This window comes from Falco naumanni, chromosome 12 (genome assembly GCF_017639655.2).
Source record: "Falco naumanni isolate bFalNau1 chromosome 12, bFalNau1.pat, whole genome shotgun sequence".
NCBI classification, from domain to species: Eukaryota; Metazoa; Chordata; class Aves; order Falconiformes; family Falconidae; genus Falco; species Falco naumanni.
The window spans coordinates 14,642,640-14,670,116 of record NC_054065.1 but is presented as its reverse complement, the minus strand read 5'-3'; the positions used below and the strand labels follow the sequence as shown (position 1 = coordinate 14,670,116).

At 44.3% G+C, this 27,477-nt stretch overlaps 1 protein-coding gene across 1 annotated transcript; it reads left to right on the top strand.

The window, feature by feature from the left end:
• The first annotated feature begins 400 nt into the window (after positions 1-400).
• KCNK17 (potassium two pore domain channel subfamily K member 17) lies at positions 401-27,477 on the top strand. The gene is made up of 5 exons (XM_040612279.1): positions 401-618; positions 11,768-11,882; positions 21,704-21,870; positions 22,442-22,610; positions 25,440-27,477. Exons 1-5 carry the CDS (start codon positions 406-408, stop codon positions 25,733-25,735), a joined length of 960 nt encoding a protein of 319 aa, XP_040468213.1. The 5' UTR covers positions 401-405; the 3' UTR covers positions 25,736-27,477.

Genomic DNA, 27,477 nt, shown 5'->3' with positions numbered 1-27,477 from the left:
TTTACAACTTTTTATATGGAAAAGCGGGTTTGGGAAACACCTGTCACCGCCTCTGGAATCGGCTCGGCAGCTGGGCGGGAGGGGAGCCCCGCCGGTGCAAGCTGCCGCCGGACGAGCCGCGCCCGGTGCCGGTACGGGGGGCTGGATGAGCGGGCGGGCCGGGCAGCACCCCCGGGGGGGGCGAGCCGGGCTGGGGGCCCGCCGGGCGGCACCGGGGCGCAGCCTGCGGCGGGGAGCGGGGCGGGGCGGCGGGACCAGCTGCCCGGCCCGGCCCCGGTGGGAAGGGGCAGGTCGGGGCCAGGCCGGGGGGGAGGCGCTGGGGGCCGGCCGGGCACCCTGCCCTGCCCGGCGCAGCCCTCCGCTCCTCCCGCCCCCGGCCCAGCAGCTTCTCCGGCGGCGGGGCCGATGGTGGCGGCGCGGCAGCAGCGGCGGCGGCGCTGGGGGGTGCCGGCGCTGCTGCTGGTCTACGTGGGCTATGTGGGGCTGGGCGCCGGCGTGCTGCAGGCGCTGGAGCGGCCGGCCGAGGTGCGGGCGGCCCAACACCTCCTCCGGCAGCACTGGGAGCTGCTGGGCAACCACACCTGCCTGCAGGGGCCCGGCCTGCAGCGGCTCATCCAGGTGAGCCCGGGCTCCGCCGGCACGGCAGCGGCTGGGAGCTGCGGGACCGGCGCCGCTCCGTCCCGGGCGGGCGGGGGGCAGCGGAGCACCGTCGCCTCCTGCCTGCGAGTAACCGGAACGCCTGTGCCCCTCGCTGCCTACGGGCACACGTGGCCCGGCCCCGAGGAAGCTGTCCCCGCGGCGTGGGAAGGCCTCCCGGTCTGTGGGCAGCTCCCCGCGGCGGGCGGTGCAGCCCCGCTCCGCTCCGTGCGGTGGGGGCCGTGTCCCGCCCCCGGCCGCGGCTCCGGGGGTTGTGCTGGGGCTGCGGGGCTCGGTGCCTTCTGGTCCGTGCCATCCTCCCAGGGGGACGTGCTGGCGGAAAGGTTTCGCCGTGGTAAGTGTAGTTGGTGCTTACGCTGGTGTCAACGGTTTGTTACTTGTTAGGGAAAGGGAGACAGAAAATCCTGGTAACACAACTTGAGGATATTAATAATGTTCCTGAGGATGTCTGCAGGGTGGTTGCAAAACGGGGGCCAAAGGTAGTCTTATTAAGGTACAAGTGGATGCATTTTTATGATGTAGATATCAGCAAAGCGGGATAAATGGGTCCTCAACTTGCTCAGGTTTTGTCTTAAAAAGAAAACCCTACAATACTGAGGCAACTTGAATATTTACCCAAACCCTTCCAGTTCTGGCGCTGGAGGTTGAATATATACTGCTTGCTTTGGTCTGTCTGCCTCCAATACATGTTGCCAAACAAACACAGAAAACTTGGGGTGTTTTGTAAAAGCAGTGTTCGGTGGTGGCTGAAACCATAGTAGCTGGCCACCAGAATTCAAAGGACCTAAAAGGCACGTGGCTGTTTCCAGGTTTGTTTTTTTTCCAACAGAGAGGAAAACGCAGAAACCATCAAACAGAATCTTGTCAGGAGTTTCAGCAAGGCCCTGGCAGACAGAATTATGCTGATAACTTACGTCAGGCTCTCATCCCTTGACTTTCTAGATGGTAAATTCTCTGTGGCAGTCAGTGGTATGTTGAAGACATGATGTAAATCTGGACCCTTGTAAGCTACTGTGTGATATCTACTCTTATTTATAGTGTGGTGTGTACTGCGCTGTCTGGGGAATATGGCCAGAGAGAAGTGAGAAATGCACCAGAGAAGACCAGTCTGGCACTTCGTAGAGGCAGGTCTGAGCTGTGCTCCATTCAGCAGTGGTCTGGTCCGTTGAACGGTGTGTGCTAGGCAGGGCTCTTGCTCTGAGGATGGAAAGCTTTTGCTTGATGAATCACAATAACGAGCTGATAGTGATGGAGATAAGATGATGATCACAACCGGATAGATAGAAAGGCCTTTTTAATGTCATTTGGATGGTTTGTTTTACTGTAGGGTGACCTCTGCTAATTCTTGATACTGTCTGGTAGTCAAAGGAATAGGACAGCTGCCCAGATCCCTTTAGACACTGTTATAATAAGCTGTGTGAGTACTTAATTGTGACCTAAAGCCCTAGATGAGGAAGTTACGAAGAAGTTGCATTTTATTTTACAGAGTGTCTGCGCATACCTTCATACTTGGAGAAACCATAGTCTGAGTTTGTAAGGCTTTGTGTATTATTTGTAATAACTTTTTCACAGCGAGAAATTAATCTTAAACACATAATCTGCAGAGCGGCTTTCTTATGCTTCTAATTTCCTGTGTAGCAATTGCTTGGATATTGTAGGTGTGCTCAAGAAAATGAGATGGTTTTCTGTGCAGTAAATTGCTACTGCAGTAAATTGAACATATTTTATCAGGCACTGTCATCTGGCCCTCTTCAGATAACAAACTTGTATTCTAGATACACAGCTGATTATTTGCTAATTAAGAAAGACATATAAAGCGTGTTTGTGAAAACATAAAGCAGTGTGTGAATTTTAATTGCTTTGATGTTACTGGCAGTTCCTCATTGTTTTCTAACAGCTCTTTCATCCTAGATAATCATAAAGTCTGTTTATTTTAAGTGTATAGGGGCCAATATAGAATAAAATCCCAGTTTGCTAAGCAATGTACAAACATCATTTTACAACCTGTTTATCGCTCAGTTCCTAGTTACCGACCGAGAGTAGAAATCCGCTGTTCCAGCCCTTGCACAGATGGAGGGCAATAGAGAGCTCCTGCTTTGAGGAGCCAGGAGGAGAGCACAGCGTGAAGATGGGCAGGCAGAAAGACAAAGGCAAACAGACCGTGCTGTGGTAGCTAGAGCAGTGAATTCTCATTCAGTAATTTCTATGGCTTGGATCCTTTTCAGGGAAGAAGTAATTTCCTAGTTAACAAAAGAAAAGACAGAAGGACATGGAAATAGCAGACCAACAACAAAAACTTAACAGCAGAGGAGAAAAGTGTTAGAAATTATGATATCTGTAGCAGTGGGTCCTTGTTTCCCACAGCTGTTTTGGTGGGGGGTTTTGCCTGGAAGGACTGCCTAGCTCTTCACCTGTGGGATGCTGAAGAGTTTCACTTCCCTAAATAGTTGAGGGTTGCATGTGCAAATGTTTTGTATATAAGCAAATGAAAAACGCATGCTCGTATGTTTATACATGCATATATATGTATATCGGGAAGATGGATTTGCATTTTTCTTGGCTTTTGGTACTTATGTTTAGAACCAGAACATCATAGGGGACAATGGAGAAATTCTGGCCATGTGTCTTCTACTGTGCATCAAGTAACATCTCAAGGAAGATGCAGGTCTGGTTTTGTTGACCCATCTAACCCTAGGCTGTTTTTCTAACATTGTATACAGTCTGTGATGCGAACACATGCTCACCAGGAACAAGACCGAGAGCAAACAGTTCCTCAAGAGTCATTAGGCAATATACAAAGAGGGCAATATCTTGCTTTTTATTATAAATATGGTGGTGGTTTTCACATGCGAGAGTTACTGGCTGTGAGGTCGCAAAGGAAGCTCTCAGTGATAAGACTTGCAGAAAATGGAAACGGATGCAATGATAAGCTTTGAATGGCAGGCTTCAGGTGATACACCCTCAGCACAGCGAAGAGCAGTAGCTGGACTTAGCTGGGGAAAAGTACGTAAGAGTGTCTGCCCAGGCAAATATGTTGGTTCCAGATTTGAGAAGTGTACAGAAAGTGAGGCTGCACACAGAGGGTATTTTCTGTACTGGCTGAGACCCTCTCTGATCTTTTGGGGCTGGAGGACACCTAGACACACTACCCAGCGTGATGGACTTCTAGTGTGTGAGTCTCCCTGATTTACTGCCTAGGGTGAGTGTATGTGTAGCTCTGCTGCAGCTGAGCGTTCCTTCAAACTCAGTCCTTTTCCTGCATCATTTGCAGTGGTTACAGACACCAGTGTAGCTGTAGCTGCTGCACTTTTCAGTATCTCTTCAGTCAGATGACTGGCCATATGGCCAGACTTGGAACAGTGTGTTTTCTGTGTTAGGGTGTTACCATGACATTCTTTTCATGGTACCCTTCCTTTTCTGCTATAATCCTTTTTGTTATACATATTTCTCTAATACAGCTGTCTCCTGAATGTATTATATTGTTCTACCCACTGTCTATTACGGGAGATGCATAATGTTATTTAAACCCAGTTAGGTACATAAACTGGGAAGGAGAGAATAAAGCAGAGCTAAATGAAATATTCTTTCCTTTTTTTTTGTCTAGCAAGACTTTAAGATAAGTGTAGTGAAAAAGTGCTAATTCTAAAGGGCAGGCCATAAACTAAAAGCCTGCAGGTGCATCTAGATACTGTTATCTCCAGAGTCAACAGCTACAGCTACTCAGAGTTTTAGCTCATGTTTACAAGAGCAATGAGATCCCACGTGACTGAAAGATCATCATCAATACCTTGGCTTGCACTGACATTGAACCAGCAGAGATTTGTGCCAGCTGTCAGGAAATACAAACCTGCAAACAAAGTTTACTAAAATCATCCTGCTCACAGATGCAGCAGTGACTGACTCCTAAGGAGTGAGCATCAGAGATCACTTGTTGGTGATAAGGGACTTTAAAGAACAGCATTGGCTCTTGATATTGTGAAGCAATGACATCTGTACAGCAGCAACTTTAGTCAAATAGCCACTGGCTTGTCACAGATGAAATAGGGTTGATCCCTTGTAACTGTTCTTTCCATTTTCCTTCTTATCAAAATGAACTTAACCAATGTAGGAGTTACAGCCAGTTTGTGGTTCTCCAGACCCATTAATTAAAAAGCACCATGGATACCTTACCAAGTGCATTCTGTGCTTATAATATCCTGTTATGGAATACTTTTGACAGAAGTTAAAATCTTTCCAAGGCAGTAGGCGTATAGTATTCTGTAAGGCAATAGGCTAGCACTGTTGGACTTCTTGGAAGGTAAGGAGAAGACCTACTGATGAACCCATGGTTCTGCTTAGTTGGTTTGCTTCTAGGTCTTCTGATCAATGTTGTAGTGTCTAGTACCTGTGTTTAAAAAGACAAGGGGGGGGGGGGGGGGGGGGGTTGAAACACAGGAACCTATTATATTTATATACCTCTGCCTAAAGACATGTTCTTTGGTATTACCTGATTCTGTTACAGCTGGTCAGGCTTGGTGGAATGTAACAAGTAAGGAAGCACAGCAAGCTGGAATTGACCGATAACTGTCTCAGCTGTCCGAGCAGGAAGGTTTGACACACACCACTAGCAGTGGCTATCTAAAGTCCAGGGGAGGGGGGTGCCTTCTAAAAAGAGAAATGGTAATACTTGCCAGTTGTTTGAAGATGTGGGTTACTTTTACAGGTACTTGTTCATCATGCACTATCCTTTTTAAATGTGCAACTAAAAGACAAAATAGCTGCTAGAGAGCTTCTTGATTTTACAAGGATGATGCAAAGCAACCTGCTGTGCCCTGTTCTGCAGATTATACAGGCAGTTCCTTTCAACAGACCCTGCGTATCTCCATTGCAGTCCAGCTCTCAAGTTACACTGGGGTTTGGGAAGCAACTGAGATTCAGTGCCTTGTCCCATGAATCATGCCACAGATTCTTCCTTGATAGAAAAGCTTAATTTTCATAAAAAGTACTAGTGTCTTAGGGTGGCATTGGCTGTAGCATTACTGTACTTTACTACAGCTCTTGCTCCTTTTCTGTTGAAGAATAAGTCTAGATAAATTTTAGAAACCATAGTACAGACCCAGCTGCAAAGTAAAAGTGCGTTTGCCAGTACAGCTCATTTAACCTAGGTGAAGTAGTACTAATTATATTAGCAAACATGGTTGGGGGAGGTGGGGGGACAGTTATTTGATCAGGTCTCAGGTTATTCAAGTGATGTGAAGTTAAACCAGGTGGATTCAATTAGATTCATAATGCACTTTGTGCCTGCTCTTCCTTTGATCAGAATTCAGGTAAGTTTCTCCTCCAGGCAAGGACAGGAGATAAGAGCTCATGGCTGGGAAAGGTGTGTTTCATAATCTATTTTTAAATTTTTTTTGAAGTTAATTGACCTTGGAGTGAGTCCAGAGGAGGGTCACAAAGATGGTCAGAGGGCTGGAGCACCTCTCCTCTGAAGACAGGCTGAGAGGGTTGGGGAGGTTCAGCCTGGAGAAGAGAAGGCTCCGGGGACACCTTACTGCAGCCTTCCAGTGCCTGAAGGGGCCTGCAGGAAAGTGGGGAGGGACTTTGTGCAAGGGCTTGTGGTGGTAGGATAAGGGGTGATGGCTTTAAACTGAAAGAGGGCAGATTTAGATTTGATATAAAGAAGAAATTCTTTATTATGAGGGTGGCAGGACACTGGAGCAGGTTGCCCAGAGAAGTTGTGGATGCCCCATCCCTGGAACCATTCAAGGCCAGGCTGGATGGGGCTTGGAGCAACCTGGTCTAGTGGAAGGTGTCCCTGCCCATGGCAGGATGGTTGGAACTACATGATCTTTAAGGTCCCTTCCAACCAAACCAGACTATAACCTTTGTCCTTACAATCTGAGATCAAGGTTAATGTTAACTGTTTTCTTCTGATTTACAGCTGGTATTCTGTAGACATAAATGAATGTTTATATGCCAACACTGCACAGGATTTCTAGGTTACAAATCCTGAGTTTGTATTTTCTCATTAAGCTAAATGGTATTTTGGTGCCTTGAACATCTCCCTTCCCTCCTCGATAGATTGCGATGGTGAGGACAGGATGAGGCAAACAATTGTGGGGAGGGCATGTACTCCCTGCAAAAGTTTGGTGGTTGTTTTTTTTTTTGTTTGTATATGAACATATAACTTCAAAGGAATTCGGGAATTAAGTTTCTTACCCCAGTCCATTTGCATGTTTTTTTACTTGCCTTGAGAACTGCTTTCAAATACAACTAGGAAATACTGCTTTTGCCTGCAAATATATCAAGATTACCGTGGCCTCTGGCCAAAATGCCGTAGTTCAGAAGCACAGGGCAATGTGTGTTCACACAAATGTGTGTTCAGAAACACAGTGACTGGAGCTGTGGTTTATGAAAGGGTCGTTTGTATGACTCCTTCTGTAATACTTTCCTCCAGAAAAAAGTAGCTTGTGTGCGTCTCATTTTTTGGTTGGTTTGTTGGTTGGGGTTTTTTTTTTTCCTCCCTAGAAATAAGAAATTTTGAGTCTAAAAGTCAGGAATTTTTATGGAGATCCTTCATGGGGCCATAATTTTCTGTGGCTTCACTTTCCCTATTTTCACTGTATATCTTGCTGCTCTTATGGGAGGGCAGTTAATTAAAATCAGTTTGATCAATCCTTTATATACATTTTATTTTTTGCTGTAATATTGTAGAAGGAAAGAGAAGCACTTTCTGAAGAAAGTGGATATTGCAAAGAAGGTAGCATCTCAGTTGACATATGCCTTCGTTCCTCACTACTGATCTTTTTTTAACTGATCCTTACTACTTTTTTTGGAAGCTATTCCCCGTGGCACATGCAGTTGTGACTCAGCACAGAGATGAAAGAGTAAATTTTTAGCTGCTGTTAAGGAGGTCAGAGTAAGCAGTGTTTGCCCCCTTTGCAGCACGTGGTGCTGAGGAGCCATGCTGCAGCCGTCAGGGGCCCGCCTGCGATAAGAAGGTTCTGGAAGAGCAGAAGCGTGTCAGTGGAGGAAGCTGGGAGTTGCCCAGAACTGATAACACAGCACGTGTAGTAAATGAGAAGGACTTACGAGTAGGGTTGGAGGGTAGAGCAACTCCACAGTGAATGGAAAAGAATAAACATTTTGCAGGAAAGAAAAAGATGTAATGCTCAAATGTCTGGAACGAGCTGAACTCTATAGGCTGAGTCTGACTACCTAAGTGGGTGTCCTGGTAGAAGCAGCAACCTTACTTTGTGTGTGTGTGTGTGTGTGTGTGTGTGTGTGTTGGTTTTGTTTGTTTTTTTTTAAACTAGACAATATGAACTGAATGCCGTAGTCACTGTGAACTCTAAATTATTATTTTGGGGTGGGGGAGGGAGAAATAAGTGCAGAGAAATTAAATTACTTTTTTATGTTGTGCAACTTGTCTGTCAGTAGAAACCAAAGTGGAACTGAGTTCTGTTTCTTTCTGATTATATTAACCACCTGCCTGTTTCCTTCCTGTTCTTCTTTGAGTTGCACACATTGACCTTTCAAGTTCCCAAAATATCAAGCCCAAGTTCTGCAATTTCAAGATTCACTGTGTTTGAGCAGTTGGTGTATTGACTGGGGTCTTAGATCAGATGAGTATCTGCTCTTGAACACTGGATTTGAGATGCTACTTCTACTAGGTGCATTTTAGGTGTTTGGGTTTTGGGGGTTTTTTTGCATTTTGGAGCAGACACTGTATAAATGACTAGCCTAATTAAGAGAGAAAGGAAAGTCCCTAGGACTTGACCTCAAAATTGGTGTAAAGCAAAACAAAAAAAAAAAGTCTCTGGTTCTTAAAAAGGCAGGCTGAGTGAGCCATGTAGATGTGACCCAATGTATAGGATTCAGTTCCTTTTTAGTGCATCTTGAACCCACAGGCCAGAAGTGTTTTTTTTTTTAAATCATCGGCAGAAATGTATCAATGACTCTTCAGTGGGGAAAGCAGGGAGAATGCAGCTCTTCTTTTAGGGTGTTTATTAGCTGGGGTTTTCTTGCATTCCATCAAAAATGATAAACCACTTTAAAATTTGCTATGAAAAAGAGCACTAGGCAAAAGCAGAAGTCTGGAGAAACATGAAATTAGGGCAAGTGTACACCAGTACCCTGAATGCCCCCTCAGCCTTCAGGAGTTTGCTGGCCAATGGTTTCCTGTGCCAGAAGTGATTTCTGTGTAGTAATAGCTATCTCGAGATTTGCCTGCCATGAATCTGCTTCTACGGGCATATCTGTAGGGAGGCAAACCCCATTAGTTCTACTGTTCTCAGAAGAATCAGTCTTTTAATTTTCTGTCACCATTGTCTCTAAGGATGGCATCAGTGGCTCACTCTCCCTAACAGTAACGAACTTGCCGTTTCTCTTGGGAGTGTCCGTTTCTTCAAGTGGCTTTGATTCATAGGAGTATCCAGTGGTCCCTGTGACAGGCACAGTGGGCCTGATGGTTAATGATGTTATCTGGATGCTTGATAACAAGATTTAACAAAGAAATGGTTAGCTCGAGGCTTCTTCGTGAAGGCACTTGGAGACCCGCTGCAAACATCCCAAGTGCCCAGTCCCAGGAAGCAGCTGGCACGCGGTGGGCTCAGGGCTTGCGCTTTGCCAGGGATGGTCACACGGTACCTCCCTGCCTGTCCTGAGGAGCATCGTGCTGCTTAGCGCGAACACTTCAGCCTACCCGCAGGCTCTTGGCACAAATGCTGTACTCGCTGGCAGCGGTGTCACCTCAGGAAAAGTTAAGACAGCGACGCCGGGATGGTGTGCTGCTATAAATCACCGCAAAGCTGGCGTGGGTGCTCGCAGCTGCTCGGTCCCAACCCATGCAGAGCGGAAGCGGTGCAATGGTGTGAGATTAAACGCTCAAGGACTTGGGTGGTGCCGCTTGTTTCTCACGCGATGTCTTGTGCGGGCCGCTCGTTTCCCCTGCCTGCAGAAAGGAAGTTTCTGTTCCTTTGGGTCAATTCGGCCACGGTTTCTTACAGTCATCTCTGGTTCTTGGGTGTTTCTGGCTTTAAAAACTTGATGCTGTGTGTAACATTGTCAGCTGCTGAGCTTGTATCAGCAGGACATCAGGCAGGAGAACGGACAACAAGCATGCTGTACCTGGTGGTGATCAGTTTGATAATAAATTTATCTGAGAGCCAGACTGTTGCTGTTCCTGCAGGTATGCACCTGTTCAAGACTAGCTACTTAGAGATCACAGGCTACAGAAGGAACATTTGAGAGAATAAGTAACAAGCTGCTTGTTTTCAAATTTAAGCACCGCTTTCTGGAGGGGAAAAAATACAGGTCATCTGTATAAAATTCAGTGTCTCCCTTGCCATGTGGTTTAGTTTGGGAGTTATTTAAGTTCATGGGGACTGTGATTCCTGACTAGGCCATTGTCTGCAGAATTTCTTACACCACTTGACCTGAGGTTTAAGAACAGAGAAAGGTCAGAGCCTGTATCCCGTGCAGCCTGACAAACCTCAGTGCAGACACTAGCCCTGGAAGAAGGGGTGGGGGAGAAATTACACACAGCTATTCAAAACAAATCCCACTGGAGGCTTTCTGATGCAACCTTTTCTCTCTGTTTTTGGGGTTGGTTTTTTGGTTTGGGTTTTTTTTGGCAGGGGGACTTGATTCTTTCATGTCGTTGATGCTTGCATACTAATTCTTCCTGTGAGTTGCCCCACTCAAGTTGCAACAACTGCCCACAGAAGGAAGCATAATGTGTTATAGCATCTGGGGCTTAGCCCTTTCCAGAGCAAGGGCTCTCTGCTCTCTCTTGTGCGGAGAAGACCATGTTGTTAAAATTTTGCAGATTATAATGTGACCTTGAACGGTTTAAATTTCCTCGAGTTCTGAGTAAGTGAAGCTATTTCTGAGAATGCAACTATCAAACAATGCTTCTTACTCAGAAAAGTATGTGTTGATCTCTGAGCTGCTCTCTGCTCTTCATGTGAGAACTAGTAGCTCTGGAGAAAAGATGATAGTTGCTGTAGTTAAGCTGCTGCTTGGGTCTCTGGAAACAGGTTTTAATCCACAGCCCTGTATAATGTTTATATAAATTCACTCTCAGTGTGTTACATCAGTAAAATGGGACAAAGCTTCGCTGCTTTGAAGGTTTGAAGTGCTGTTTTGTTTGATACATGTATAAACTACAGCTTCATTGTAAAACCTGCAATGGCTGCAAATCTAACCTGAGAGTGAGTCCTTTTATGCTCAACGATGAAAGCTTTATCAGCAGCCTTATTGTTAGGATAAGGATAGTATTATTCAGTATCTGCATGTGTTCCTCGGAGGTGATGAGTCTTGTTTATTCTCGGCTACACTTTGCATTCAAGGATAACCAGCTTTCTAGGATTCTTGGTCAGTGGGTGTGAAATTTCATTGTACATACTGTGTTAACATTGTTTTGGAAACAACTCAGCATCATTAACTTCATCAGAATGAGAAGGTATAGTCAGATGTGGACACTGTGAAGACATCTGACATCTTATTTCAGTGTAACTGCACAATTCGGCATAGCAACTTCTGAGTCTTTCCCAGGTGGATTGGACAGAATTGGGCATCATGTTAATCTAATCCATTTATTCATATTTATAGTGCCCAATACTGGTAGACTGGCAATTCTGTGTAGTCTCCATCTCCTACAACACATATGCATTCCTCCCCAGTACAGGCAAGGGATCTGTATCACTTACATATGCATGTATATTTGCTGTTCTGGGACTTCTGCCATCAGAATACCCCATCTGGAAACACTTTATCTTCCTAAAGAGTATGTCTTCAGGCAGTCTTAATAACTGACTGGCTAGGCTTTCTTTATGTAGTTCTTGCCCTCCAATCTCTTCTCCATTTACCTGTATGATCTAACACATGCATGTGCAACTTTCTTTTGTGCTGTAGATGCCTTGTCCTTAGAACCAGTATGTTGGCTTTTGGCTTTTCTGACCTCTTAGCTCTTTAGTCTCTAAGGCACAGGATATGCTCTGTTGAAAGGGAAACAACAAGGTTGGAAGTAGTTGTAGTTTGTGACTTTGCCAGCCAGCACTGCAGATGCCAGTCACATGAACTTGCCATAAGGGGGTTTGTGGGATCTCATATTATTGTCTCTTTGCAGGGTATCATCCAAGCCTACAAAAGCGGCATAACCCTCCAGGGAAACACCACTAGCCTGGGCAGGTGGGACTTCAGTGGGTCTTTCTTCTTCTCCATCTCTGCAATAACGACCATTGGTAAGAGTTCTCTGCTTGCAAGGCAGCCTCGTAGGTGGGAAAGGATCAGGAGTGAGAACCTGTACTGTAAGATGCTCCTCCAGCTCCATGGGGCTTCACGTAGCTTGTCTGTATCATGCAATAGGTAAGCACCCACGAACCTAGCCCTAGAAATGCTTGGTCAGTGTTAGCACAGTAATGATCTCCAACTCGCCAATAATTAGCTCGGTACATATCCCTGCTAAGTTACACAGGTCTGGGGGCCTGGACTTCATGGTGCTACACTGCCTGTACTTTCCCAAGCCTCGTGCTCCCTGAGAGGTCTGCGGTGAGTTGTGCATTGAGATGAGCTTTTCCTGTCACAAGGAGAGGGAGTGATTTTAAAAAACTCTTAATACTGGCTGTTGAATCTTTGGAGGCTATATTTATGAATTATTTCTTCTTGCTACCTGTATGAGGTGAGGACCTGCTTGTTTAGGTGAAAGTCAAGTGGCTGGATAACTGAAACGATTCAGTTGAATTGGGTTTCATTTGAAAATGAATTGGGTTTCATTGCTGAAACCCAGCTGAGTAATGCAAAGCCATGAAGGAATGATGCAAATAATTGGGGGAATGGAAACAAAAAAATGTATTTTGGTACAGTGTTGCTTAAAGCAGATGCTATTAATTATTGTCAGTGTGTGTCCCCAAAACAATTAATAACTCACCCTGACATCTTTTTCTTACTGTGTGACCTAGTATTATAAAAACCATGGAGGGGAGGGTGTGTGGAGAGATGGCGGCTGAATATCAAAAAGCCCTTACAGGTTTCATAATTTGTGTTGAATCTGTCAGCTTTCATAAAGTTTGTGGTTTGTTCGGGTTTGTTGGTTGTTTTTTTGTTGTTGTGGGTTTTATTTGTTGGGGTTTTTTGGGGTTTTTTTGTTGTTGTTGGGTTGTGGGGTTTTTTTGTTGTTGTTGGGTGTGTTTTTGTTGTTGTTGGGGGGGGGGGGGTGTTTTGGTGTGGGGTTTTTTTAAGATCGAGAATTTTCCTTGTGCACCCAGGTGGAGCACTCTTGATTTCTCTGATCGTTATTGAAGAGGCATTAACTTCAGAACATGAAGCCCCCAAACAAGAGCTCCTGGGGGGGAGAGGGTTTTTTTTGCAAGGGGGGGTGGGTCACCTTCCTGTGGCTCAGTACATCTTTCTGCCCTGCTCCTTCGCACGTGTAGCTCCTGCGCGGGGCAGGCGGCCCGGGGCGCGGGCTGTACCAGAGGGTGGCGGTGGAGGCTCACCGAGCGCAGCAGCTCCCGCCCGCCGCCGGGACGGAGCATCTGCCCGGAGCTGCCTTGCTTGCCTGAGCAGTCAGTCCTGACCGGTTTCTAAGCTGTCAGAGTGACTCTGTTTTACCACAACCAATTTAAGTTCATTTCAGGAATAATCGAATTTGTCATGTACAAATAGAAGGGGTTTTTGTGATGTTGGCAGAGATCTCAACTAAACATTTCTGGTTGTGACTCCGTGAAAGCCTAAACTAATCTTTTTTCCCTTTTTCTTCTTGCTGTGTTGGGGTAGGGGGACACACAAGGACAAAGACACTGACTTGATAGCAGGAGCAAATAAAAAGAACCAAGTATTACAGCTCTCTATCTCATCTTTTTAAAGCTGATGCCGTGACGATAGGGACTTGTTCATGATTTTTCAAGTTGTGGAGTTGAGAATGCTGTACAAGTCACCTCTATGCAGAGAACTTCAGAGAACTTGGCCCTTGATTTTGCTTTTTCAAGTTAAATTGTTAACTGCGTACAGGTTAATGTCTTCACACTCTGTCAGTAACAGTATGTTGTAGAAGAGGAAAATACAGATGGCCTCGGAGCCTCACCTTGAGTCTGTGACCCATCGCTCTTTATGCAGGTTCTTGAGATAGTGGCTGGTGCAGCCCCATCGGCCCAGACACCACTGCATGACTGAGAAGGGTAATTGATGATGTCAAACTAAGAGATGAGGTCCTTTCCAAAGAACACAATGAAGTTCAGAGGCATGGTTCACAGTAGGAAGCTTCATGTACAAGGCATGACTATGGGGTAGATGACACAGCTAAGGTTTTTTGAGGAAGGTTTGTTGAGATTTTTATGCCCTTACATGGCAATGAAGAGTTAATCCCAGGCTGTGAGTATAGAACCACTGAAAGCAGGTCCAGCTTTGCAAGATTAATGTATAGGAGTTAAAGACATTCTAGCAAATGAGCTCAGAAAGGGTAGAGTTATAATGGTAATGGAGGAGAGAGTCTCAGGAGTTTAGGGGTACTACATAGTGGCTTTGATGAAGGATCTGGGTGGAATCTACTCCACATGTTCAGGCTGCTGCAAGTCCTTCTTTGTCCTGTTTGCCTCTTCCATATTTTTTCTCTGCAACTAATGCTGTTTGTGCCTTGCTGGCCTCTTACATGCCATAATGTCTTTGTGGTTTTTGCATCAGCTATTTTTAACTTGGTCTTCTCAAACAGCACTGCCAAAGTAATTTTCACTTTTGCCTTCATCACTTCCCTATATGAGTTGTTCTTTCCACTCTGTCAGCTTCTGTTTTCTGCTTTAGGTGCTTTAACGCCCTTCAGAAGGCTTAATGTGTTTCTCAAGTCCTTACCAGAACACTCTCTCACTGGGATACAGGAAGGGATGTTAGCTTCTTTCCCTGTTAACACCAGCTGAGGGACATTAGCTTCTCCACTGACGGTTTGAATCCCCCACACCTGCATTTGCAGCATCTTCTGTGCCGTACCCTTCTTCCGTTTAGAATCATGGAATCATTTTGGTTGGAAAAGACTTCCGAGATCATAAAGTTTAACCTTTAACCCAGGACTGCCAAGTCATCATTAAAACCATGTCCCTAAGCACCACGTCTACACGGGTTTTTTTAAACACCTCCAGGGACGATGATTCCTGTTCCAGTGCTTGATCACCGTTTCAGTGGAGAAGTTTTTCCTAATATCCCATCTAAACCTCCTCTGATGTAACTTGAGGCCTTTCCTCTTATCCTGTCACTTGTTATCTGGGAGAAGAGACAGACCCCCACCTGCCCACAGCCCCCTGTCACGGAGTTGTAGAGAGCAACAAGGTCTCCCCTGAGCCTTCTCATCTCCAAACTAAACAACCCAAGTTCCCTCAGCCATTCCTCGTAAGACTTGTTCTCTACACCCTTCACCAGCTTTGTTGCTCTTCTCTGGACACATTTAAATGAAAGCCTCATCCATTTCCACTAGTGATTAAAAGTAGTATGCAAATTTTGTTTAAAAAGCAAAGTTCTAACCTGCAAGCTGGACACACTTGCTACCCTAGTCCCAAAGGTTTAAAAAACAGATATGAACCAAATTCTGTTGTTTAAACAAGTGCCCCAAAGCCTACGTAGTTTTTGGCCAATCTGATCATCTGAATGGAGCTGCATTTGTAACTTTTGATCATGTGGGAAGGGCAGTCCTGGCCTTCTGCTGATGCCTTGTCAACATTGTTAAGCTTCCATGCTTTCTTCATTGCTGTCTCTGATGTGTTATGTCAGATCTTGTATGTAATCTCACTTTCTGCAGATGTTTCCATAGGGACCCCCTCTCTCCAGTGCCTTAAGAATCATCTTCAGAGTTCCTTTGGAGCTGAAGTATTAAACAAGATTAAAGAAAGAGAGACTAACTGGCTGCTGGTTTTATCTCTGACATCTTTATCCCTTGCTGTCCCAAAGTCTCTCCTTTCTGTGTTTACTCTCCTCCTAGTTAGTTTGGACTAATGGGGCACAGGTCAAAGCAAATTCAGAGTTGGGCACAAGATGAAAGTTCCTGAAATCAAACAACCACAGGGTGGTGTAAGTTCAGAGAAGGTGCTAGGGAAAGGATTTGTGATGAGACTGACTGTTGTCTGTGCTAGCCTAGGAGGAGAAGGAAGAGTATTGTCCCAATGAGCTTCTGAATACAAGACACAGTTTCTGAGATTCTGCCACCACTAGCCTTTAAAATCAAATCGTTTAATTTTTTGGTTTGTTCTGTTCATAAAACTGAGGTGCCAATGCAAGTACTGGAGCTGCTTGGGGCTTCTGAGTCCTGTTTCTCTCTCTACCACAACTGGAAGGTCTTAGCAAAGCCATCTTCCACGGACGCATGAATTGGAAATAACTGTGACTTCCCGGATCAGGTGTTCTGAGCTCAGTGGCTGTGTCCAGCTGACAAGTGTTCCTGCCCTGACAGCAGACTTGGTGGGTTTAATGTGAAATACCATGAGAAGCCTGAAGCCAAGCACATTCATTTGTTTTGTGTAGATAGCGCTTGCAGAGAGATTTGAAAGTTTGTAGGAGGATAGGAACTCCAGACTTGCTGATGTTCAGTTGAATGCAGGTGGTACCAAATGACCTCTGAATTATCCTATGATCCTAACAAACATTAGGAATTTCAAGTTTTCTGGTACCTCAGAAGGTCTCTAGTGCAACCTTTTGTTTAGAGCAGTAAGCTATGAGGTCAGACCAGGTTACTGAGGGCTTGACCAGGGACACCTCCCAGCTAAGCTGGGCCCATGCTCACATTTTCAGGAACCAGGCAAACATGTCTTAAGGCTGTGTGAGTAATTGATAGGTTGGTTTAGGGTTTTTTTTCTGCTTTTTCTGCTGAATTATAATACCTCTTTTCCATCTAAACTGAATTTGGATATTTTTGTTTTTTCTCAATGCAACAGTTGAATTCATCATAAACAAAACTTTTCATTTAGCCCAGATTAAAACATTCAGGTTACTTGTAAGGAGCACAGAGAAAAGAAAAGTTTAGATCTCCTGAAAAGTGTTGGAGGAGCTGGTGATGGGAGCAGCTTGGTGGTTTGAGCATTCCCTGAGGGTGTAGGAGACCAGTGTGCAATTTCCTCCTGTGCCTGCGAGAATAGGATTGTGGCTCACTGGAGATCACCCTGACTACCAAGTGGACCATCTTTCTCCAAGTATTTAAATGTGTAACGCAAAATAAGGTAATTCTAGCACTGGCACCCCTTGTTGAACTGCCCAATGGCCCTGTGGATCAGGCGCTGGTGTGTTAGGTGAGACACCTGGCTCCCAGGCTTGGCTGAGTGTTCAAAGCAAAACACTGTCAACAAAAACATTCTGTAAATTTGGCATTAGGTCCTTCCTGTGTGGGAAGTGAAGGCTTGTATCCACTCAGGTAGGAGAGAGAATTAAACCAAATCACATCAAAAGTGTATTTGAACGCTCACTGATTAAGTTACTGGTTAGAGAAGTAACTAGTTCTTCCTCCAGCTCTTGTTTTAAATCTAATTTTGGGTGGGTTTCCCCCCCCCCCCCCCCCCCCCCCCCCAGCTAAAATTAATTGGTGAATTTGCAGATGCTTTTCAGCCTGTGAAAGATTTTTTTTTTTTTTTTCATTCTAAGCACTTCTTGTTTAAATACTCTTTTACGTCCGGGCAGTGAGAACGGGAGCCAAACAAGCCTCCCATTGTGGCTAGCAGGAAGCAGCAGTTGCCTCAGCTGAACCGGGGGCACTGCAAGTAGGATACTGGCTTGCAAATGAAGAGATCTTTTACTAATAATCTGTTAATTGCACATCAGTCTCCTCCTCTTAGCAGTCTGCAGAGCCTCTGAATCCCTTATGTACAGGAATGTAATGGGCAAGCAGGAAAATAAAACTGAATCTTCTCAGTATGTGTAACAGAAGCACACAAGTTAAAGCATGTAGATATGAACAGTTAGAAATAACCCCCCTCTTATCTTGCTCCTTCTAAGGAAAATTAAGTTACAGTGCACTTTATTTCAAAATGAGAGAATCTATACAGGCATGTAATCCAGCCCCTTCAGTGAAAATGCTTACACTTGGACCTTTGTGTAGTCAAGAGCATCCCTTAGTGTCTCTTGGCACAGGCGAGTACCAGGTGACATCCCAGCAGCAGGTTCATGAGCGATGTGACACAGCTGCCAGTGTACTTTGGTTTAGTCTTTGAATTTGGTTCGGGTCTTCTAATGCATAGCCCTCAATGGTATAAGACACTGATACCCTCTTGCTGTTTACTGAAGAGAGTAAGTCTCATTTATTCATTCCTGCTTGAGTTTTATGACAATTGAGGCTTATGAAAAACTAAGTTGGCATCTATTTGCCTAGTCCAAAGGCAAGGGAGTGTCATTAGCCAGATGTAAATTGCTGGCTGTTTTGCATAACATGAAGTCTCCTGTGCTTTTTGATCAAAATTTGCATCCTCTATAAAAAGCTAATGGAACATGGATTTGTGGCATATGTACAACAACTGCTTACCAAGTCTTAATAAAACTATTTTGAGCTACTGAGCCCCAGGGAAAGGAGAACCAGACAAGTCATACGAAAAGCAGATCTGGTGTTTGGTGTGCTGGACTTACTGTGCACACTGGACACTTTTACATCATTGAATTTGGTGCTCTAAATTAAATGTAATGTACAGTTTAACCTTAGATATTCTCCAGTCATCACTATGTAGGGTCCCTGAAGGCTGCTGTGCTTCATGTAGTTACCTGAGATCATGGACCTGTTGTCTTCTCATCTGAAATTTTTCTCCTGAGACTGGATAACCTGGAAAGCTCTGGTAAAAAGAACTTCCAAAGCTATTACACAGTCTTTCTAAACTTGATATAGAAGGAAAAGAAGGGAAGGAGGAGGAAAAGAACCACAAAAAAAGTGCACAAAAAACCCCTCAACCTTGGGAATGGCTGGCCATACAAAAAATGTATGTGACTCATGTTCAGACTCCAGCCTTGCAGTAGATGTCCCCCAGCTTTCTCTTGGGTTCAGACCAGCCTCAAAAGCACCCTAATTTCATAAAGAAGAGAAACTGGAACCAATCCACTGAAATGTGGCATAACCAGTGTGAAACAGATCACACCAGGCACATGTCCCTTGAATTCACTTAGATGGGGGTCATCTACCAGCTGTACTTGCCTGCATATGTCTCATTCTATCGCACCTGTTAGTCTAGAAATGGTGAAAGCTGGCAGAAGTCAGCAATTGGATGCAGTGGCAAAAAGTGTGTAAACATAGCAGAGCTGCCTGTAAGTGAAGAACATGGCACTGGAATCAAGGCTGCTGTACAGTCTTATTTTAGCCCCTTACTTTAACTGTATTTCAAAACAATCTCTGGTTAGTAACAGCATCCCATTCTTTCCAAGGGATGCTCTGCCCCCTCCCAGGGACAGGCTGCTGGAGCCATCACTTTGGAGGTATTTTACGTGTTACGATATCCATTAAACCCAGGGGCTCACAAACCAAGCCCAAAATTACTGGAGGTAAGGTCTTCCAGATAGTAAAATTTTGAATTTGTGGGGGTAGGAACGAGATGAAAAGACAGCCTGTATACATACTGTGAAACAGTTTACTGCCAGGCCTTTTTCTGGAAGTAGTTTGCCAGTGCATGTGCAGAATTAACTGTTTGCAGAGTTGCCACAGGGAGAGATTTTGTGAGTGCAAAACTTTGCACAGAACATGTAGATGCCCCAAGCTCATTGTCACACACCTTTCTATGTTGTTGGTCAGTGGCTTACTGGCATGGGACAGAGGTTAGTGAAGGAATGGGACTCCATCTAGTCAGCTGTGGATGTTTGTGCTTCCACTTACCTTGCACAGAGAGCTCAGCCCTTGGATGTCTCCCTCCTGGGGGCTGCTCTCTTGCCCTGGGCTGTACCACCTACAAGCATGGTAGCAAGGCATCAGTGACAGGAGCACCTCTGTGCTTGCACTGTGCCAGCAGTTGGGTGTAGGTGGGAGGGGATAGTATTATTTGTGGTGAAAAGATAAGTTTTGCCAGGCTATGTCAATCTTGTATAAGGACATACACAAATCGCTAACGAGTGGAGGTGATTTGGAAATGTAGTCAGGGCCACAGGTCTCTGACTGGCTAAGTCAGAGGGACCAGGTTAAGGAAAGCCAAAGATCTGACAGAATTAAATCTGATCAGGGACATCAAGGGCAGCAAGAAAAGCTTCTGTAGGTACATCAGTGGTAAAAGGGAGAGTAGCGAAAGTGTGGGCCCTCCCTCCAGAAGGAAACAGACCTGGTTACCCGGGATATGGAGAAAGCTGAGGTACTCAATGACTTTTTTGACTTGATCTTCACTGGCAAGTGCTCCAGCCATGCCACCCAAGTCACAGAAAGTTGTGTGCTGCAGTCGACATGCTGGAGGGAAGGGATGCCATCCACAGGGATCTTGAGAGGTGGGTTCATGTGAACCTCGTGACGTTCAACAAGGCCAAGTGCAAGGTCCCACGTGTGGGTCAGGGCAATCCCAAGCACAAATACAGACTGAGCAGAGAATGGATGGAGAGCAGCCCCGAGGAGAACAATTTGAAGGAGCTGGTGGACAAGAAGCTCAAAATGACCCAGCAATGTGCACTGGCAGCCCAGAAAGCCAACTGTATCCTGGGCTGCATCAAAAGCAGCGTGACCAGCAGGTTAAGGGAGGCAATTCTCCCCCTCTACTCTGCTTTCATGAGACCCCACCTGGAGTGCTGCGTTCAGCTCTGGGGCCCCCAACAGAAGAAGGACACGGACCTGTTGGAGTGAGCCCAGAGGAAGCCACAAAGATGATCAGGGGGCTGGAGCACCTCTCCTCTGAAGACAGGCTGAGGGGGTTGGGGTGGTTCAGCCTGGAGAAGAGAAGGCTCCGGGGACACCTTACTGCAGCCTTCCAGTGCCTAAAGGGGCCTGCAGGAAAGTGGGGAGGGACTTTGTGCAAGGGCATGTGGTGGTAGGATAAGGGGTGATGGCTTTAAACTGAAAGAGGGCAGATTTAGATTTGATATTAGGAAGAAATTCTTTACTGTGAGGGTGGCAAGACACTGGTACGAGTTGCCCAGAGAAGCTGTGGATGCCTCATCCTTGGAAGCACTCAGGGCCAGGCTGGATGGGGCTTGGAGCAGCCTGGTCTGGGGGAAGGTGTCTCTGCCCGTGGCAGGGGGTTGGAACTACATGATCTTCAAGGTCCCTTCCAACCAAGCCATTGCTGAATCTCTTGTCATGTATTAGTCCTTTCCCTGTCTTAAAATGCATGCTGTGAAATAAACCAAATTTAAACACAGCTTTCTTGTGGCATAAAACACTTGAAGTTATGGAAGTGCAAGTGCAAATTTACAGGATTTTTTTAAAAAGAAAATGTGGGGAAAGAAGACAAATATTGCCCCAGTGATGTTGAAGTCATGATGCTTTAAGGATCCAAGCAAAGCTGTGCTTGCAGGGCAGTACCTTTTATCAGACCAGTTCATACGACTAGAAGAAAAAGACAAAATTTCAAACATTTTTTTTTCTGCCTGAAGTGTTTTACTCGGGTTAAATATAATTTCTTTGGGTTTATTGACTCTAGGCAACCATTTTGACAATTTAAGCTTAAGGTGTGGTGCAAAAGAGGAATATAAGGAAGGAGGTAGTGTTAAGTTCACTAGTCCTGTAGGACAAAGGTAGAAAAAGGTTGTTATAATTAAAACACTATTGTTGTGATTCAGAGACCATCTGATAGCCATGCAGGATCATTTACCAGCAAACCCTATGCCAACAATGCTTACAAAAACTGAACTAAACGGAAGTTTTGCATTTACGTCAGATCCCAGCCAGGACAGTGGGTAGGGGAGAGGAAATTCACTGGTAAATGGAAAAGGAACTAAGCAAAATTGGCAGGGAAAGAAATGTTATTTTCCAGCCTACAAGAGGATATGACAAACAATGGATGTAACTTACAGTTATTTATAAAAAATGTCCTTTTTGAGCAGTGACCTTCTCGTCTAACTTTTGTAGAAGATAGAGGTTCACCCCTCTGGGGGAGGAGGGCAAGCAAAGAATGTTTTAGATTTAACACCTCGTTCCTTCCCTGCCTAGGCTATGGGAACCTGAGCCCCAGCACTGTGGCTGGTCGAATCTTCTGCACCTTGTTTGCACTCTTTGGGATCCCCTTGAATCTTGTACTCCTGAATGAAATTGGGCAGCTGATGCTCTTGGGGGTTCAGCATTGCGCCCATCGCCTAGAGGAGGTGTTTCACTGGCAGGTAAGCAACATAGACGGGTATGCCTCACCCTCAAGTTCAGGAAAGAAAAACCAGAAAGGGCATTGTCTGTTATTTGGGATCCTCTGACTAACAAGGACAGCCTGCTTACCTATTTGGCCAAAAAAAGCAATAATACTCAGGAATAACTGGAAGCAAATAAATTTAGTTTATGACAGCCCTATGAGGTGTCAGATAAGGTTGTTTATTAATTGAGGGAACTTCCGTGATGAATGGCTTCCCCTACAGCAACAGAAGTGCTAAAGCCTTAGAGCCACGCACAGTCCTAGAAAATCTGGTGTGTTTTTCATCATTCACAGTTAGAATTGCATGTGTAAGTTATGTGGGATCATTTGTAGAATAGGCTTTAAACTGGCATGAATCTAGGACTCATGAAAGTGATGCCCAGTTTGTGTTGACTGGGAGAGCCACACCATTTATTCTAGTGGAACGTCGTAAATGTTTGTGTATTTTTATGGAGTCCAGGTTCATTTTCAAGAAACTGAGCTGGACTTTCACTGCCACCCTTCTTGTAATAGTCTTTTCTTTTTTTTTTTTTTTCCTGTTTTACTAGAAAAAAGCTTCCCTCCTGATTAAGACCTGTGCACTGGTAACTGGCTTGTTATTGTTCCTCCTGCTACCTCCCTTGTTGTTCTCTGACAAAGAAGGCTGGTCTTATGAAGAAGGCTTCTACTATTCCTTCATTACCCTCAGCACCATAGGGTTTGGAGATTACGTGATTGGTGAGTAGTTCACATCTCATGGTTTTCACCTACTAAACATCAAAGCCAAATGTGTGGCATATGAAGCTCCCAGCTTGGCAGTTTCACACCACTAGCAATCCACAGACTTGATGATAAATAAGTTGTAGTTGGCATTTGACAGGTTGGAGAAGACATGATTTCTGAGATAGCAATGCCACCTGTGGAAGAACAAAGAAATTGTTTCCCAGTCAATGAGTAATCTTCCAGCATTCAGGTGATCTGTCCCATGAATGACTACAACAGCAGTCTGGAGTGCTATGTTTTTAATCACAGCTGTCAGAGATGGTGCACTTGGTGTGCTCCAGTGCATCAGCAGCTATTTGTTTTAAGCAGATGCCGCTCTGCATCACCATTAGCGGACAGTGACCATTTCCTTTGTCAAAATCCCAGACAATTGCTGTCTAAAAGGCAGCTTAAGTCACTTAGGTGTAGACTGTCAGGCACCAGGCACAGCCTAGTTTTGGTTGCCAAAGCCCTTTGCCAGAGGAAATGGGTTTGGACCCATGCCTGATGCATTTGCTGAAACACAGGACACACCTTTTTGATAAAGACTTTCTCATTAAAAACAAATTGATTATAGAAACACATGCACCCTTGAATCCCTGGAAGACAGAAAGACTAAAACATCTTATGACAGATTCCTAATTTTCTTCGTAGTTCTTGCTTGATGCTTAGCCAGCTTAGCGGCGGTTACCTTAGGACTTCTCTAATGCATCAAAAGTATGACTAGAGCTTGTGTAGGCACACTTAAATGAGCTGGAATCAAGTTAGCTTGGGTAAGGGTAGCCAGATGGAGCTTAAGAAAAGCTAGCCAGTTCAGCATTTTCCTGTGCTATTTTATAGATGATGCTGAACTCTGTGCTGCAGCAGCTTCACTTCTCTCAGTTCCTGATAACTAATTTTGAAGCTCTTCACTAGCATATCTCCCACTTCCAGACATACCTTCACCCTTGTGGTGCCTTTGTAACTGGCATACCACCAGTATGGGAATAGGTTCAGTATGGGAATAACTGAATAAGTCAGTGACTTGTGGTATGTAGAGGCCAAACCACCTTGGGCTTACAATCCTGTTTGTGGTTTATGTCCCAGAATAAGTAAGGTCAGGGCACAGGTTCAAGTGACTGTCATGCTGTTTCCCCACTAGTGTGATCTCTGGCACTGTTCAGAACCAGATAAATTCTGGGGGATATCATATGCTAGGAGTGATGCGCAGTGTTCACTTTGGAAACAGCTGTTCTGGTTTTGGTGGATAAACAAGCCAGGTGATGGCACTTGGATTTGAAGCCATACAGTAGTCCCTAGCCTGTTTTATTTTGGAATATTGATGTAAGCTTCTCTCACTGATCCTGGAATCTGTTAATTTACACACTCCATAAGCCCTTCTATTGGACACAGGGTGCCGTGTAGGTCCTAAACTGCTTCTGATCTTCTAATCCCCAAGACTGCACCTATCAGTTGGTCTCAATGGATAAAGCCTTCTCCTTGGAAGCCTCAAGTAGCCCTTCCCTCTTGTTTTCATTTATTATTTAGACGCAAACAATTTTTAAACCTTTGCATTCAGCATTAGTGAAAGGTGCTTGTTTGAAGGATTAATGTAATACTCTTCCTCACTGAAGTTCACCTTGATGTAGAAAGCCAGCCCAAAGAGTAGTTGCCATAGAAGTAGTTGTTAGCTCCCAAACATTTATCAGTGGCTTAGTGACAACCTCAAAATGTCTTGTGGTCCCATTATATTGAAAACACGTATAACATTTATTATAAAACACATAATAACACCCAGTAAATGGATGTAAAGGATTGGCTGTTTAGTATGGCTCCACTGACCAGTTCCTAGTTAACACAATCTTGTGGACAGTAACAGTTCATGGACCAGGATTTGGGAACTGCTAGTCTGTACAGGTCATGACCGGACAGTATTCCCGCCTACAGCCAGTCACAGATTATAAATACCTAAACCAAACCTTCCTAAGGTAAGGAAGCTAAGTAAGGGACCTGAGAAGCAGTCAGGAAAAAGTTCATGCGAAGACTTTGCTGCCACTGATTTATGTCCTGTACCTTACCTGTGTTTGTAAGGGTACCCCAGCCTGCTTTACAGACGTAGCCCACGCACTTCCTGGGGTTGAGCTTATTGCTTTGCTTTGCCTGTATTATTATTAATATTACTACTGACACTCACTTAGCTTGTAGAAACCTCCTTGTACTAAACGCTGTGGAAACACAACCAAAACTATGGCTTTGCTCCAGAGGGATTGCAAAGTACCTAGCTGAGCAACCAGACAGAGGTATCATAATTTCAAGCTGTCTTCCAAGGCTTGGTTGTTCTTAGAGGTTCTAGGGCTGCTCAGGCCCCTTCCCTCCCGCTCTTAGAGACTCACTCACTTGCTTATATCTAGCTTAACAAGATGCATACACCAGTACATAAACCCCACTTACCTCTCTGCCTGCTGGGGAACCCTGTTACATATCAATACAATAATGTGATGCTGGGTGGTAAGCAGAGAAATGAAACCGTGCGCTTAAATGTGAATCATTTCACTTTGACACAGATGTAATTTGGGATTTATCTTTCTTATTTTTCTTTCTTATCTGTAATCTTTACAATTTCCATGGAGTTCTAGGCTGTTGCTGACATATTATGAAACATACTTGCTTACAACATCTGTTCACATGCTCAGTAGATGGCATCTTTATGTTTTATATAGAAATCACTCATATTAGGTCATATTTCCACTGTCTTTGCTTTACATGTAATGTCTTCTTTGAGGCACTCGATGCAATCTAGAAATGTTTTGGGTGATTCTTTTGTAGGAATGAACCCAGACCGCACCTATCCAGACTGGTACAAGAATGTAATCTCTCTGTGGATCCTGTTTGGGATGGCCTGGCTAGCACTGGTTATCAAATTTTGCATCAACTTTCTAGAAACCTCCAGTGACTTCTGTCAGTGCAAGAAGAAGAGCACAGAGATGACAGAAGACTTAATGGATGGCAACAAAAATAGTATGACAGGACTTCATGATGTGGAGATCTGCAATGACAAAGACACAAAAACAAAAAGACCAGATGAATCTCACACCTACACAGCTCCTACAGAAGCACTCTAGGGAAGAAATATACCCTTGGTAACTCATAGGTTTTAGTGCACCAGAGATGCACCACTTAGAAATGCACAAATGGAACTGCCCTGATGTTCACACAGGGTGAAGGCTTGTTTGTTGGGCTTGAAATTCCCCTATTCTGAATTGAGAAAAAAATGACAAAAAAAAGTTTCACTTGAAGCACCACCAATAATTACCAATGGACTCTTAGCCAAAAGTAGATTTACAGAGATATTACCTACCAGTCCCCCTCAGTGTATGAGGTACGCTTTGACATCTGTATGCAACACTAAGCTGTTGTCCTTTTCTTTGAATGCAAAGTTCTTGCAGTATGGCATTTTGCAAATGCAGAAGAATTTGCAAAGTAGAAGATCAAGTGCCATTTAATGCAGGAAACAAACTGCATGTTGCTAAAAAACTTAATGAAAAGCAGTATTTAAAGCCACTTGGCAGTCACTGCAAATGTGCTCCATCGCCTGTGTGCTTGTGCTTGCCAAAGCTGATAACATGCTTTTGCTCTCTGATCATTAGTACGTGGATGACAATGAGGCAGAGCTTGTTAGGGGTGCCTAATAGAAACAGATAATTCAGGTTTTTAATAGAAATTTCTACATCAGAGGTCCACGAATATTAAATAGAAGTTAGGTAGTTAGGCTTCCTTATTGCAGAACTAATGTAGGCTCATCCTTTGTAAAGTATTTTGTAGACCAAATGTCATCAGCTAAATGTGACAATTCTTTTAGATAATTTTTTATTTTGCCCTGTCTTGGAAGCCAGAAAAGGAGGACTAGAGGCAATTTTAAATGTTAGTGCCAACATTATCCCATGGCTAATGTTAACAAAGGGCTACTTTAATCTAGAAACAGACTGAATCAAGAGATGCTATTCTGACGAGCTTCTCATGTCATATATGAATCTTTCTAGCTAACATCTTTTATATAGGCACAACTTATTTCTACATCTGTGGAATGCCAGACATGCTTATTTGGCCTTTGTGGCAATCATGAAACAGAGCTGATTTTGTTTCTTTTTTTTTAATTCCATTAAATTCTCAGAAATCTTTTGATAAATTATGCCATTTACAAAAGGCCCAATAGACACTAACTCCTGATGTCATTTATATACACATATCTAATCTTCTCATTTTCTTATTCCTGTTGTGCCACTTGCATCCTAGAGGATTAACTTTGAAAACTTGACTGTAGCAATAAACCAGAACGAAGCATTTGGGTAGGTCTTCAGGTTCTGCATTGGACCAAGATTGGAGATGTGTCCACTTCATGGACAGTGAAGAAAAGACTGAAAATACAGTCTGTTGAAATACAGGACTTGGGAATTAGAAATCCATAGCTGGATTCACAGAAATGCAGTGAGTGAAAAGTTCACGGTCTTCAGCCTTACCTTCTAGAACATGTGTCGTGAAAAAAACGTTTCCAGAGTAGGCCAGTCTGAGTGTTGATATGTGGTGGAACTGATTGCAACAGAACATGCAGGAAAGGAATCTGTTGGATGAAATTTAGTCTTGTCAACCTTTTTTCAGCCTTTTTGTCATTGGCCTTTTTCCGACTCCATTACTAATAAATATTTTGTCAAATACTGTTTTAGTGGGCAGCAGAGATAAGAAAGGGACGTAGTGGAAATCTCAGGTCAGAGTTGGGAAATATGCAAAATAAATACATTTCAATTTTTTTTTGAACATTGGATAATTTCTTTAACACCTTTTCACATAAATTTTTCTATTTCTCCTG